Here is a 15,646-nt window from a genome sequence, read left to right as displayed (position 1 = left end):
ATAAATAGCAATAAAAGTTATAAAAGTAATAACAAAACGTAGAATGAATAAAATAAATCATTCGAATCTTACAGCAAGAAATGCTTCCTTGTTGAGTCTCAGTGTTGGTGATTTAAAAGCTGTTATTTCGACTGGTCTCGAAGCCATGAGGAACATAGTGCGGATTATGCCCTTGTTAGTCTTATCAATTTCATACCAGGGTGTCTTGTATATTTCTAGGGCTAGATTATCGGCCTGAAAAATATTACTAATATTCATATTATAATACATTACTCAAAACAATGCTATAAAATATTACAAAATAATTTGTTATTTAAATTATTTATTTTATTTTTCCTCTTTTCCAAAATTTTTCTTTATTTAAAAAATATTTACTTTACACCTATGTTTCGGAGTCCTTCGTCCTTAGGACACTTCCACAAATTAAAAAAAAAATATATAATACTAGAAACCTGCATAAAATTATTATTTAAATATTTTAATAAATTATATAAATTACCCTATTATAACAATAATCTTCATTCTCTTCCTGGCTCTTTATTTCTGAAATCATGAATTTACTTCACCAATATAAAAAAACATTTCGGGAAACCACTAGCTAACTCTTCGGTATCTTTGTTAAACTGAAATAAAACTGACCTTCGTCCTAAACCTTGCTATGCTAGCATTTGGCTGAGCCTCCTACATATATATTAATTTTCGTTTATTTTTATCTTTTTACTTTCCTTATGAACACACCGTTATCTTTTTTCATTTTATTGTTACATAAAAAATTTACTTATTTTTAATTTCTTAAAATTAACGACCTCATTAGTATTTTTTGTGACATAGATAGCTTCTTTTATTCTCCTAGTCTTTGTATTTTTTTGTCTAAAAATTAGATTTTTGAGTTTTCAAAATTCAAATGATTTGTATTTATTCTTTCTCGATCTTATATAATCTTAATTTCGTAATTTGTGTGTTAAATTTTATTCGATCATTTTTTTAATATTCTTATTATTGTCTATTTTATCTTTATACTATCTTATTTCTTATTTCCTTTTATTCGTATATAATTTTCTTTTCAATTATATTTATATAAACGCAAACTATTAGATCAAGAATGAAATGTGACTAGTGATTATTTTTTATTATATTCTTGTCTTCATGTGCATAGTTTGATTATTATTATTTTATTTATCCTTCTGTTTATCCATATTTAGAGAGAGATTTTATTTATTTTTATGTAAATCCTTTTCTTTCATTTATTTTTATTTTTTTAGTTTTTATGTGATCAGTTATTACTATTAACTATTGCCCAATAACTTTGTGACAAATTGTAATATTTATCAATAAAAAAAAATCTTAAATTATGAGAAGAAATAAATAAAATGTGGAGGTGCTTCTGTTTGCCCAACAATTACCAAGTCGCGCATGCGCAAGCGTTTGTATAGGTTATTTGCATTGGCTTCTACAATTTGGGTTAAATTTACGGCCTACTCGTTGAGTGCAGATTTTTGGACACTAATAAAACTACCATCAGATAAGATTATACAGATTTGAAATTCGATGTAGATCCATTGTTTCAAATATTAATTAACTTAAGCGGTTTACTTTTTATTCAACATAGCAAAAATATATTTTAAATCTAGTTAATTAAATTAACAAGTTTCTAATAAAAATTCTATAACGAAGGTTGAATTCATAGGTTATGTAGTACGACTTTTATTTAGGTCATTTAGTTTTATGAATTTAACGGTTTATGAATTTACAACCTACTTTGCTGATATGTACGCCTCCTTTCTTTTAGCCTATCTTTATTTTCTTCCTTTTTATGCATATATCCATTAACAAACAAAATGGAATATAATAGTCGAAAAAAGTAAAAAGATAATACAAGTGTAATAGACGAGACAAAAGAATTGGTGATGGCAGCGCATGCGCGGGAGGTATCGGGCAGAGAGAGAGAGAAAAATCATATGTTCTGTCGTCGGTTGTTTTTTTTTTTGTTTTTTTTTTAATGAATGGACATTGATGTAAAGTCTAGTGTATTTTTTGGTTTCTCTGTGAGCTGAGTTAAGTTTAAAAACTGTGTATTGAGAATTGATCTTTCTCTCTCTCTGCCACGACCAGCTGAGTGCAAGTACGTACGCGTTATTGTTCACCTTTGGACATAGATAACAATTGTATGTATTTTAATTGTAGGTTAGATTATAAGTTAGTAATAAGTACATAGATATAATTTGAATAAGTTAGGATAGGGCCTTTGTTAGTGAAGATTGTTCTTTTTAATTTTACAATTAGTTTAAGTATTTATAAATCTGTATTTCAATAAATATTAAAAACACATGTTTCTTGTTGTGGATATGTGAGTTAAAACAATATTAATTAACCTTGCAATTCGAATACATTACACAAGCATGTGGATGCTGATGTTGGTTGCTTTATTTGTTTACCTAGCATCTGTACAAGTCTCGGGTTTGTGGCAAGTGGCAAACATGTAGATCCAACATAATAATAATAAAAATCTTAGCAAACTAAACCTCAACAATGAAGTCATCATTAGCAGCGCACTGCAGATACAGCTGAAATACATTGGCCGAAAAGAATCCTCCTAGCCCAATACCTTCAATGATTCCAAATTTTTTTTCCTAAAAAAAAATTAAGAGAGAAATTTATTGACAAGAAACAATGGTGCACGAATTTGGTTTCTATACCACACAAAATAGTTATATCTATCTTAAAAGACATTATAAAAAATATATATAAACGAAAGGCATTGGTACACTAATTACAACACATTATATTTTTTATAAATTAGTCGTTAGATTTGAGAAAGGGGCGGGTGAAAGAAAGATCTTTAAAAAATAAGGGAGAAAGAATTGAAGAACGGAGTGGGGGGCGTTGGAGGTGGTTGGAAAGATTTAATCCTCTAGTTACATCATACTCTCATATTCTTCATTTCTGGCGATATTTCACAAATATCGAGTTTACTACATAAGTTTCATTTTAAATTAATGGACTTTTTTAAAATTGATACTTTCAATAAGCACACATAGAGAAAAATAAATAAATAATAGAAAAAAAAGTTATAAATAAATGAAAATGTAGAAACGAATTAAAATGAAATAGCAATAGGTGTTAATGTTGAAACTAAATAAATAGATTAAAAACTCATAAATAATATAAACTAAATAAATTAATCAAAAAGAGATTAAATAATTGAGGAGTAAGTATATCCACTTAGGGAAGGTTATTATTAATATTGGTGGAATCTCATGTAGATAAATTATGATTTGATAAGGGAAAATTTTAATTTTGAACTGAGTTAGTTCTTGATGTAAATTTTTAATTTAGCAAAAAAAAAAACTATTACTGTTCAGAAGTGAAAAAATAATTATTTTATAGGAAACTTGTCAATTGTTTTTAAGCAATGAAAGCGATTTAAATTTGAATACGAAATTAATACAATGCTTGTTTCACAATCTATATAATTGAGGAAAGAGCTTTCCTCACCAAACACGTACAATCACTAGACTTTTGTTAGCACCAGTATTGTATTGTACAGTCTGATACAAATGTTGTCCATAAACGCCCATGGGAAGCCCTCTGTATAAATTCAAGAGATATTAGATAAAAGATAGTTCGTGATCAGAATAATTAAATAAATCATACATCCCTTGGGAAAGGGAACTACATGAGAAAGTCATTTATGGTTTTATAAAAAAACTTATTATGTAGGCTTTATGACCTATGCTTCGCGGGTGGAGCTACGGAGAATCCAATAAGAAAGAAGGAAGAAGCAACTAACTGATCTCTCCTCCTCCGGATACCTGAAGTGAGGATATTCGGACAGGATTGCTGATAGGAGAGACTTAAGCCCATCTGGCTGAAGAGTAGAAGAAGGATACGGGTGGAACATGACGGGTTGAGACAGAGCAATGATCATATAACTACTAGAACTTCACTAATCATATATGTACCTGCACGCATATATGTAATATAAAATATTTTATGGCAAGATTAACTTTACCTGAATTATGACCATTGTATTAAACCTACACAGCTACAATCAATGAAAGGTGAGTGGTAGCAGTAGTTTATAAGGAAGTACTGTTGCTAGACAGCGGTTGTGCTAGGAGGAGATTTGGTTGTAATCTTGCTCGGCAGCCATATGTTTACGCAATTAAGGGACTTAATGAGGCTGTGTCGACCCCGCAGGGCTCCCAAACCCACAGGGCTGACTCATGTCTACAGTGAAATAGAAAATAATTATCTACTCAGCCGGATTTGAACCTGGATCCTTGGAGTTAGTGGCAGAGTTCCTTACTACAGAGCTACCCATTATCACAAATTATGATCTTAGTTTGATTTATTATTGTTAATTGAACTTTCATTATTCATATCTCTTATTGTTTAATAAATACTTGATTTATTTCTCTAACATTGTTGCTTATATAACCTAACATTAATTTTTAATATATTATGTATTCAATGGTAATAATATTTTATGAAGATATCTTATTGGTAACTGGAAAACACTCTAAATGCCTTAAGAACAGTAATCTAATAATAATAGTTTTAATGACTCAACTCTTTTTAAATTAGGGGGACGACGGTAGCAGCGTGGCAACGTGCCTGTCTACCAACCCAAAGGTTGCCAGTTTGTGCCTCGGTCCCAACCGTGCTTTTTTCAAAGCATAAAACTATACGAAACTCACTCACAACCTCCCCCGGGCATTTGTGAGGCCCGTTAGCCAATGGGTGGCACTCAGAAGAAAAGCATGGGAGTAACGAACCCACCCTATGAAAAAACAACGTCAGGAAACGCGCGATGTATTTCCTTAGTACATCGCTCGAGGCCTAGGACCTCTACGGAATGTCACGCCAATGTTAATAATATTTTTAAATTAAGAAATATAAATAATTTTAAAATATAACTACTAATTAATTAAATACCTTCAGTAATTATCCTGGCATCGTATAGACAACAATGCTTGAAACATAGAAGTATATATGTATCATTGCATGCAGTATACTTTATATTTCAAAATTATATTAAAAAATATAATTTTTTTATTTTTATTTTATTACTAGGTTCTTTTTACTTCAAATTTACTTTAGTTATTAACTTGAATTTGTGTCCTTATGTTGGACATATTCCTCCGACACTAAGGAGCTACAGAATGAAGACATTTTTAAACGATGCAGTAAGTCATAATAAAGGCCCGAATTCTTATGCAGTAAGAAATCCCACAATATGTTATGTAATATGCAATAAAAACCTGTGAAATATAGAATAAAAAATATAAAGTGTACAGCTGAAAATCTTTAAATATATAATAAGATAGCTAAAATATAATAATATGTCTATAAAAGGTTTTAAATAAAGAATGAAATAGCAGAACGGATCAAAAATGATTTTTTTTCTTATTTTTATAAACCAAAATTTGTAAATTATTAAAATTTGTTGTTATGCCAATGTAATTATTTTAATTATATTTAGCTGTATTTGTATTATCTTCTTCAGAATTTTATTTTATTTTTAGAAGAAACAAATTTATTTATATATATATACATAGCTGACCGTAAAAATTGATATATAAAACAACATAATATTTTTTACATAATATTTATCCTAGCTTAAATTACCTTATTGTATCTTTCTGTTGTAATATTCTCAGTTTTCTTTTTCTTTTTTTATCTTTTTAGCCCCGATGAAGACCTGCAAAGTGGGGTGAAACGTCGGAGAATAAATAGTTGTAAACTATTTTTGTTTCTCTTTTGACCGCTACCCTGACCATCTTCTTATATATAAATTTATTTATATGTTGTATTATAACATTTTAATGCTGCAACCGTCTATTTAGATGGGTTTGTATAAGTTGGCCTGAATTTATCGCTTTCTTATACAGGAAAACTCCCAAAAGAGAACCAAACGAACAGACAATATAAACCAAGAGACATCTCACATTCCTTAGCATGAAACTGGAATCTCACCTCTCATTCATCGCACACATAAAGCACATAAAGATCGTTAAGTCAATACCAAATCAACACAAACACCTTATCTATTCACTAGCACTGTCACTGAAACTTGAACTACTGATATACAAGGTAATACTGATTTCATCACTACTACATGGAACATCACCACTGCATTTCTAATACCGACAGCCCCAAAATCATTTCAACGGTACCAAAACAGCATGTGTACAAAAGATCTGTTGAGGAACTACACTACAGACACGCAAAATGACGCACATTCACACCGAACTACAACTGGAAACAGAACAACAGCTTTATTCCGTTCACTCGCCCCATCCCCCCTTCCTGCGAGGTGGCGGAGTAGGAAGGGCCCCAGAAACCCTCAATATTACCCTTCCTTAAGTCCTATCTTCTTTCCCCCTTTTATTTTCTTCTTTTTATTATTATTTTTACTTTTATTTTATTTAATTATTTATCTATTCACATCTAATCATCTCGGGGAAGCCCCTCACCTCCAGATATTATAGTAAGAGTTTCACAAATCGAGTATCTCAGTGTTCTATGTGTTATACTTATCTATAAATGTATTACTAATATATTCAAAAACCCACAGTAAAAAAGGTAATTCTAATTTTGAATTATGTTCTCAGTCATATAATGCATTTACTATTTCATGTCTATTTTCTGTTTTAGGACCCGTCGAGTGTCGGGTTTTGGGCAAAAATCAGGTTGTGTTATCATTGTTTAAATTTATTAAAGTAGTTCCACAACCTTTGGATTCAAGTTTCTAGATAGGAAACTGGAAGAGGGTCATTAAAAAAAAATAAACAAAAAAATTATGATATAACATTAATTAGCATAATAGTAGCAATAAAAAAATGCAATTTACCTGTAATTGTGTGAATATGCACAAGACAACAGTACATATCAGATTAGCGTAGTATATACAGATTACTGGTGTATATAGTGATAAAAGTTCGTTGAAGTTCCTGCAGAACAATTTCATAATTATATGTGTTCATTGATGAGTTTAATTAAAAGTAAAATTTAATAAATTGAAGAGATAATTTTAAGGTCTGGAGATATTAGTTGCATAAGGCAACTCGAGAAAGAGCTAGTGTACAAAATATAGGTATGTATAGGTTCATGATATAAGGATGGTTGTCATTGCCATAGTAATTAAAAACAATAATTGGCTTTTGACTATTTAATTCATTTATAGATACATACATGCATTAGAGGTGCTTTGAAGATCATAATGTTCAAGATATCTTTTATGATCATTACGATCATTCCAGAATTATTAAATCTTATTATATGTTAATTATTGCTTATCTTAATTTATTGTGCTACAATCTACTTAATTTATTGTTATGTATATTTATTTTTTTGTTTGATATTATTTTCTTTTTCCTTTTATATTTCTTTGTAATTTATTAAAATAAAATTATTACAGTTTAGCAATAAGTTAAATTAATTACTTCAAATTTATAGTACTGCCGAACAGTCTTGATCAAGTCTGGCACCCAGGACTGCTATACAAAATCCATAAATTCCTACCCCCTACATATTTATACCTCATTATTTACCTCTTCGACAGATTGTTTCAAGTAAATTTCAACAGCGCTTATTCATCCCTATTGCCTCAGTCTGCTGGTGTGCCTCAGGGTAGTAGCCTTGGTCCTATCCTTTATACTGTTTTTACAGCTGACATCCTAACACTATGCTCACCACATATGTCGATGACCATGTCTATTGCCAGTGAATAATGAACCTTCCATTGTATCCCAAAACCTCCAAGTCCGCATCACCACCCTTAAAGAATGGTGCCAAAACTGGAGGATTAAAATAAACCCCGCAAAATCACATTTACTCTTCGTCGTAAGCCCATGACCTCTTGCCCCACAGTATCCTTTAATAATACCACCACTGATTCCTTCCAAACAGATTTGCTACCTTGGACTACATCTGGACAAACGAATGTCATGGAATCCTCACACAAGACAGGAAACTGCCCGTCGTTTGCGACTTGTACGACATTTACTAGACAAATGGTCTAAATTTCCAATCCATTACAAAAGACTGATCTACATGACTATTATAACGCCTATCTGAACATACGGAGTTGAGCTTTGGGGCTCCACTAAACCATCGAATTCCTTCCAAATCCAATCCTTACAGTCCAAAATACTTCGTAAAATCCTTAATAATCCTTACTTTGTCACACATCAAGTTCTCAATCAGGACTTCAATTTTCCTTATGTTGCCGATATGGCCAAAACCAGAAACCAACCCTTCCACGATAAACATCCCTACCATCCAAACCCACTAGTTTCGTACCTGGATTCTCATTCATTACCTAATAATCCTCCAAGGCGTCTGAAAAGAAGATGGCCTCGAGATCTTCTCCTCTAGAAATTTTATTGGAGTTGGGTTTATTCTTCACATGTTTGTGTCATGTTATTTTATCACTAACAGAAAATTTACTTGTTGTATATATTTTTATACAGTTGTGATTAACAATAAATAAATTATAAAAAAAAATATAATACGACTAATTTATAATAATTATTTAATAGTAATGTATAATATAGAACCTTATAAGGCTAACTAATCTGATAGCGTTAATGAAATCAATGGTTTTGTTAAACCTTATTAGCCATAAGTCACCTCTCACGTGACAACATTTTATCGTTATGGTCGTGGGTCACGGTGACACTGAGAAACATTTCGAAACTCACTACATTTTTATGTTCTTGGGCAAATTTGTTTTTAGGGTCTGAAGTAGATTTGTTTTTTGGGCCCGAGTTTAATAAAATTGTGGACAAATATAAAAGCACAATTTTTTCCCGCTCATCATCATTTGGTAAGGTGGATATGTTGCGACAGTTCACTGTTATGGCGTATTCATATGACAGTTAATACGCCTGTTAGTCCACTCGCATTAAAACTATTAACGATTACACCCAAGCGCGACATTACTGCCATGACCGTCACTGTCTTAGCTCCACACCATCACACCATCTTAGCCACTAAGACTTTTCAATGTACAACAGTTCACTATCAAGGCGTCTACATGTGATAGTTAACTAGACAGTTCCTTCACTAACATTACTTGTAATATGAACTATTATCCAATAGCTAGTGCGACAGTAAAATCGATTCTTGAAGAGCCTTTAAAGTGACGAGTATTTGTCGGAAGAATCTTCATCAACAGAGCAATTGAGGTCTTCAGTTATATATCACTGTCCTTTATAAATAAATAGTTTTTAGAATCTCATATATGTAATAATAATAATAATAATAATAATAATAAAGGCTTAACGAACCCGAAGGTTCGAAGCCGATACCACCAAACGCTCCCTGCATACATACTTCCAATGATGCCCCTCCAAACCCAATTCCACTAAATCAATTATAACGCAATCCTCCCATCTACGTTTCGGTCTACCCCTCGGACATTTACCCGTTGGTTCAGTGCTTATTAACATTTTAGGGATCCGCTCGTTACTAGGCCCTACAACCTTACACCCCGCAATGCTATAACTTGAATTATATTTACCGAGTGTAGGGCTCTTAATTCAGAGTTGTGTAATCTTCTAAATTCTCCCGTTAATTCATCCTTTTTTGGTCCGAATATTTTGCGTAATACTTTATTTTCGAAAGCATTAAGACGCTGTTCATCTCTTAGTGTAAGAGGCCACGTTTCACATCCATAAAGAATAGTTGGAAGGATAATGGATTTGTAAATTCTAATTTTTAAGTTTACTGATTTTTCGCGAACTAAGCAGCTTCGAAATTGAAAAATAACAAGTATTTCCCGCCTTCAACCTAGCTTTTATTTCCTCATCGATTTCGTTTTTTCTACTTACTGTAGAACCTGTATACTTAAACCTATCTACCTGTTCAAACGTATTTCCTCCTATATCTATATCACTAAAATTGCTTGCATTTCTAGTGCTAACCATGTATTTTATTTTAACCGTATTTATTTCAAGACCTAGTTCCTTGCTGGAGTTTATTAGCGTGGTTGTATTTAGTTCTATAGATTCTTTGTCATCACCCAATAATACCAAATCATCAGCATACCCAAGCACCGGTATTTTACCACCCAAAGTTAAACCCTTTTCGGTATTCATCGCACTTTTAATGACGTATTCTATTGCTAGATTAAATAAGATAGGTGATAAAGAATCACCTTGTTTTAAACCCGACCGGACCTGGAATTTCTCAGAATAATGATTACCGATTCGTACCTTATTATAAATTTCGGTCCAAATATGTAAAAATAAAATAATTTCTTAACAAAAATATTATTCTTACAATTCTGAATTTACAGTTGCATATTTGCCGGAACCAGAAAAAGTGAGAATTATCTATAAAAAGATAGCAAGTGATAAGAGATAATGTTCTACTCATAGTTGGCTAAGGCCCTAAAGAGTTGTCGAGGAACAACACATATTTCCATGACCCCTTTGTATTGGGGACACTTCTCAAAGTTGTGAATCACAGTATTGACTCAGAAGTGATTAAAGTTGATTAATTTTATTTACTTTACTTTTTATTCTTTACCTTTGTTATTATCCTTGTTATTTTAAGATTACCAACTATAAGAGGAAAAGAAGGAGAAGGCTGAGAATTTGGTAGAATATGCAGTTTGATGTTTTCATTCCAAATCGCATTCCTGCAAGCATTCCCACAATTTGATGACAATTGTGTATCGTGTTAAAACAAGCCTATTCTTATCTTATCCATAGTAGGAGAAAATTTTCCCAATACAACGCACCATATCACCTCCTTTATAAAATAAGTGCCTGAACTTAGTTATCTAGAATATACAGAATCTTTTCCTCTTCAGGCTACATATCAACTTGCGCCATGAAGCTCTACTAGTAACTAGAAAACAACGTAATTGACGAGGAAATAAAAATTTGGTTAAGGCAAATGATTTTTGTTATTTTTGTATTTCAAAATTTAGTAACTCGCGCCTTTTGTCCAGAAACTTTTAACTTAGAATTGACAAAATAATTATCCTTCGTTCTTTACGGCTGCGATACGTTTCTTCTTACACTAAGGGAAGAACAGTGCTTAAGGTCTTTTAAAATAATGCATTGCGTGAAATAATTAGAAAAGACATCCGTGACCAATTGCACACCGACTGTGCAAAAAGACATGCATTTAGTGCAAAAAGACAGACTGCACACTATGTTTGCAATGATCTTGAATTGCAATTATCAGTCAGTATGGAATAAGCTGCCGTTAGTTCAAAAATTATCCTCGAAGTTTGTAAAAATAAAATTCAAGGTGTATCATTCTGTACAATAAAAGTAAGGATCATCCTTCAAGGAAAATTCATTATCTTGTACTGCTTCTTAAAAAAATATGTTTATATTCTTTTATTTTTATTTATTTAATTTTATCTAGAATTATATTATTTTCTTCATTGCTGAACCCACTCGCAGTTACCGACAGTTAAAAGAGCTGTGACCTACAACTTGGGAAACCCAACCACAACCCGAGGACTGAAGCCCAGGCTGATGCAGGACATCCTCTTATATATTCTATATTTATCAGTTCTTTTATTGTCACTCTAAAATTTTGTTTTATCTTAATTAATTTTTTTTAACATCCTCTATTTCCTAAATTAACTTTCCTTTTTTTTCCAGTAGAAGTCAATTATTTATTTTATCAATTCCATAAATGTCATGGTTTTTGTTATTAACTTTACTTTTATCTTTAATTAAGAATTATTATTTTCATCTATTTATTTTTTTTGTTTTATTTAAAACATTGTATATAGTTAGGGATGTCAAAAAAAAAAGTACCTCTTTCATTAACCATGTAAGACTTACCCATCCGATCCGGTATTAAATAAATATATAATAATGAAAAAAAAGGATTTCACATTACCCGAGTATTGTTTAAATAATTGTTGTTTTTAAATTTAATAGTATGTTTTTATTTACTCTTTTTATGTTTTTATATTACATACAAATATAAATAAAATAAATTTTATTTCATCTTAATTAATTTTTTTTTTTACTTTCTCTACATTTCCTATATTAACTTTCTTTTTTTTCATTAGAAGTCAATTATTTATTTTGTTAAATCCATAAATATCATTCTTTTTATCTTTTATTAAGAATTATTATTTTCATATATTTATTTATTTTTTTTATGAAACTATAGCCCTAATAATCAACTGTTAAAAAAAGGTACCTCTTTCATTAACAATGTAAGACATACCAGGTCAATCTGGAATTATTATATACATATTTTTTAATTATTATAGAAATATATAATAATGAAAAAAAAAAGGATTTCATGTTACCCGACTATTGTTTGATAAATTGTTCCATTTAATGATGTGTTTTTATTTTATTTTATATTGCATACCAATATAAATGCAATAAATACTGCACCAGGTGTGTAATCCATCTCTCATAATAATAAAATTCAAAAGAGCTACCTGCACACACGGCATGTAATCATCTTGTTTGTACAAAGGCAGTTAGTTACAAAGCCACTGATTTATATGGCAAATATATATATTTTATCAAAATTTGGCCAATATAAAGCAAATAATTTTTTTTTTTGGTTCTGGGGATGGTTTCCATATATATGTGCTGTCTCGAATGAACAACGCTGAAATGAGGAAAATATGATCATTACGATCATTCCGGAATTATTAAATCTTATTATATGTTAATTATTGCTTATCTCAATTTATTGTACTACTATCTACTTAATTTATTGTCATGTATATTTATTTTTTTATTTGTTTGTTTGATATTATTTTCTTTTTTCCTTTTATATTTCTTTGTAATTTATTAAAATAAAAGTATTACACAATTTTTTTTTATTCTGAGGATGGTTTCCATATATATGTGCTATCTCGAATGAACAACGCTGAAATGAGCAAAATATAATTCAAGTTATAACATTGAGGCTAATAAAATGGGCATTAAGGTTGAGGAGCTTAGTAATAAACGGTTCCCTAAAATTTTAATAAACAAAGAACCTAAAGATTTACGTCCGAAGGTATCGGCATTGAACCTTCGGGTTCGCTAAGCTTTTAGTATTATTATTAATATGGACTGCATACCTCAAGCTAATAAATCTTTTACTGACCTTATAAAATGATCGTGGATTTCAATCCACTTTATGAGTTTCTTTTTAAGATTGAGGTCGCCAGTCTTCTTAAACTCTTCACCCAGATCCCGAATGGACGCTGACATATATTTCACGTACACAGTCTGTGTCCTGAACAGCGACAAGAAGAAGCAGTCGTTCGCGAATTTCTTCAAGTCCCCGCAAACAAGGCCAAGAGTCTGTATGAGAAATGTCATCTCATAAAATCCTGGCTTGTGATCGTCGAACGGGTAGACGAGGTACATAGGCAATGTCTTCCTGTATTCTTGGTTGTATAGGTCGATAAGCGGTCTCGGGAGGGCGTACAATATCGGAGTCCAGAACACGAAGATGAGAACGATTTTTGTAAAGAAATTGTTCTTTTTAGCGTTTTCAAGATAGCTCTTCTCAAAGAATTCCTTTTGCCCTAGTTCGCTGTTGAGGATCCGTTGACTCAAAGCATCGCTGTGTTCTAAGAACTTTTTGATCCGTACGTGGTAGAAGACGTAGTACACAGAAAGCATTGTTGGGTTGCTCTCAATGCTTGTGACTGTTCCAGCACGACACTTGTCCTATAACAAAAGTTATTAATTTATTTATAATCTTTTCACATTCTTGAGACTGGTCATCATTGTTTAAGTAAAATCAATTGTATCCAAATTAAAGTCTCAAGACATTCTTTATCTCCTCAAAAGTCTATATCATATCGTTTTAATATGCTAAAAGAAGGAAATATTTCTTTAGTACAATTTATTCCATTTTACAAACTTTAACATTTTTTTTCTGACTTCCTTTATTGAAAATATGTAGATAACAATATTGATATATACATAATGGTGCTCTTCCTTTGCCATATGGCACTATAAGGGGTTGGGCTGGGTCCGCTGAGGGCGGGGGTTACAATATTGTCCCAGGAGCCGCTGGCCGGGGGGGTACAAGAACGGGGAGGGCCGCCCCACTAGGGGATAAAGATGACTTCAGACTGCAGAGCCAGAAGTCCTTCCCTCGGCGAGGATGTCGACTAATGGAAACTTGGTTTGCCACCTCCCAGGTTTCGGTGGAGGGGCGATCACTGGGATTCGGGGGGCACAGGCTTTCATCCCCCAAAGAATTTTCCATCCATCAATTTCAGACGATTTTTAAATATTGCTCTATCTTAAAGTCTCTCCTTCCCGTTTTAAGCTAATATTTCAAAAGTGATATAGGGCCGTCGCTCTCCGGGGTCTAGCGGGAGATTGTGACATGTCTTACATCGACCAACCTACTCGCTATAATTGTCTTTTCTAAAAGTCAAATAAGTAAGGCTACCATGGAGGGAGGGAGTGGAGGGTTTGATGCCGTTTTTCAATTTCGGGCGCTTATATCACTGATTATAAAAACTGAGGATCATAATACATACCTCTGTTGTATCGTTTTAACGAGATAAAAGAATGAAATTTTTCTATTTAACACAATTCAACATGTTAAACTAAACATCATGGATACTCCTGAATTAGTATTTTTTCTTTTTTTGTTGTGGCCACAGCAATTTTTGTTATCTAAATAATTTTTGTTTGAAAAAAAATTAATTGTATCCAAATGAAAGTCTTAAAGCAAGGATTTTCAAGGACAATATATCAAACAACAGCTTTTATAATACATTGATTTTTAATAATTATAGCAATTAACAATATTAATATTAAATAACATATCTTAACAAACGACTTATTACCAAACTCTCAACCATGTAAAATGTTATATCGTTTTAATATGCTAAAGGACGGAAATATTTCTTCATTTAACTCAATTTTTCCATTTAACATGTTAAACTAAAAATCATAAATACCCCTGAATTAGTATTGTTTTTCTTACCATGTGGCCACAGTAATTTTTATTTTCTAAATAATTTTTCTTTGTAATTTTTGTTTAAGCAAAATTAATTGTAAACAGATTACAGTTTCAAAACATTCAGTATTTTATTATAAAATTCTTATCAAGGCTAATTATAATTATCAACATTAAATTTATCCCAAATTTTTCATAAATTAATTTTACTTTATATCTATGCAGTGTTGGATCAGATTTATTGTGTCTGTTTTAAAATTCACTGTATAATTAATTCTGATATTTTAAATGGATTCAAATATTTTTCTTTTTGAATGTAATTATTTTCTTTATGTAAATAGTATTTTCCAAATCAAAAGTATGCAGGTTGTTGGTTGGGATCCTTATTGGTTTTTAAAATCATTATTGTGTTGATAAATTTGTCACCCAACACTTGCTTTGTTTTACCAATATAAATAAAGTAAAAATGAATATTTTAAAGTTCTTACATCAAAATTTTCAAGCATTATGGCACTTATTGCAGTATCAACCAGCTGGAATGTGACGATGAAAAATGCAAAGAAATTGTAGAACTGTCTCAGTGCATTCGTTAGCAGGGAGTCATCTTTGACCCAGGGCAGGGAGATTCCAGTGTTTCTTAAACCTTGGATAACGGTTCTGTTAAAAGAATAATAATAATAATATATTAATAATGAATAAATGGATATAATATAATAATTATAAG

At 31.3% G+C, this 15,646-nt stretch overlaps 1 protein-coding gene across 1 annotated transcript in view; it reads right to left on the bottom strand.

Annotated features, from left to right (window-relative positions):
- The window catches only part of LOC106680639 (odorant receptor 13a), a 23,147-nt gene that overhangs the window by 5,418 nt on the left and 2,083 nt on the right, over positions 1-15,646 (bottom strand). The window contains exons 2-6 of the mRNA XM_024360663.2: positions 15,411-15,579; positions 13,099-13,670; positions 6,857-6,956; positions 2,523-2,630; positions 73-234 (exon numbers count right to left, since the gene is read on the bottom strand). Coding sequence (XP_024216431.2) covers positions 73-234; positions 2,523-2,630; positions 6,857-6,956; positions 13,099-13,670; positions 15,411-15,579 — 1,111 coding nt within the window. The remainder of the gene's footprint in view (positions 1-72; positions 235-2,522; positions 2,631-6,856; positions 6,957-13,098; positions 13,671-15,410; positions 15,580-15,646) is intronic.

Source organism: Halyomorpha halys, unplaced genomic scaffold, assembly GCF_000696795.3.
Source record: "Halyomorpha halys isolate HHAL.00 unplaced genomic scaffold, Hhal_1.1 Scaffold272.1, whole genome shotgun sequence".
Lineage (NCBI taxonomy): Eukaryota > Metazoa > Arthropoda > Insecta > Hemiptera > Pentatomidae > Halyomorpha > Halyomorpha halys.
Note: the sequence above shows the minus strand (reverse complement) of the source record. Positions and strands in the feature narration are given on the sequence as shown.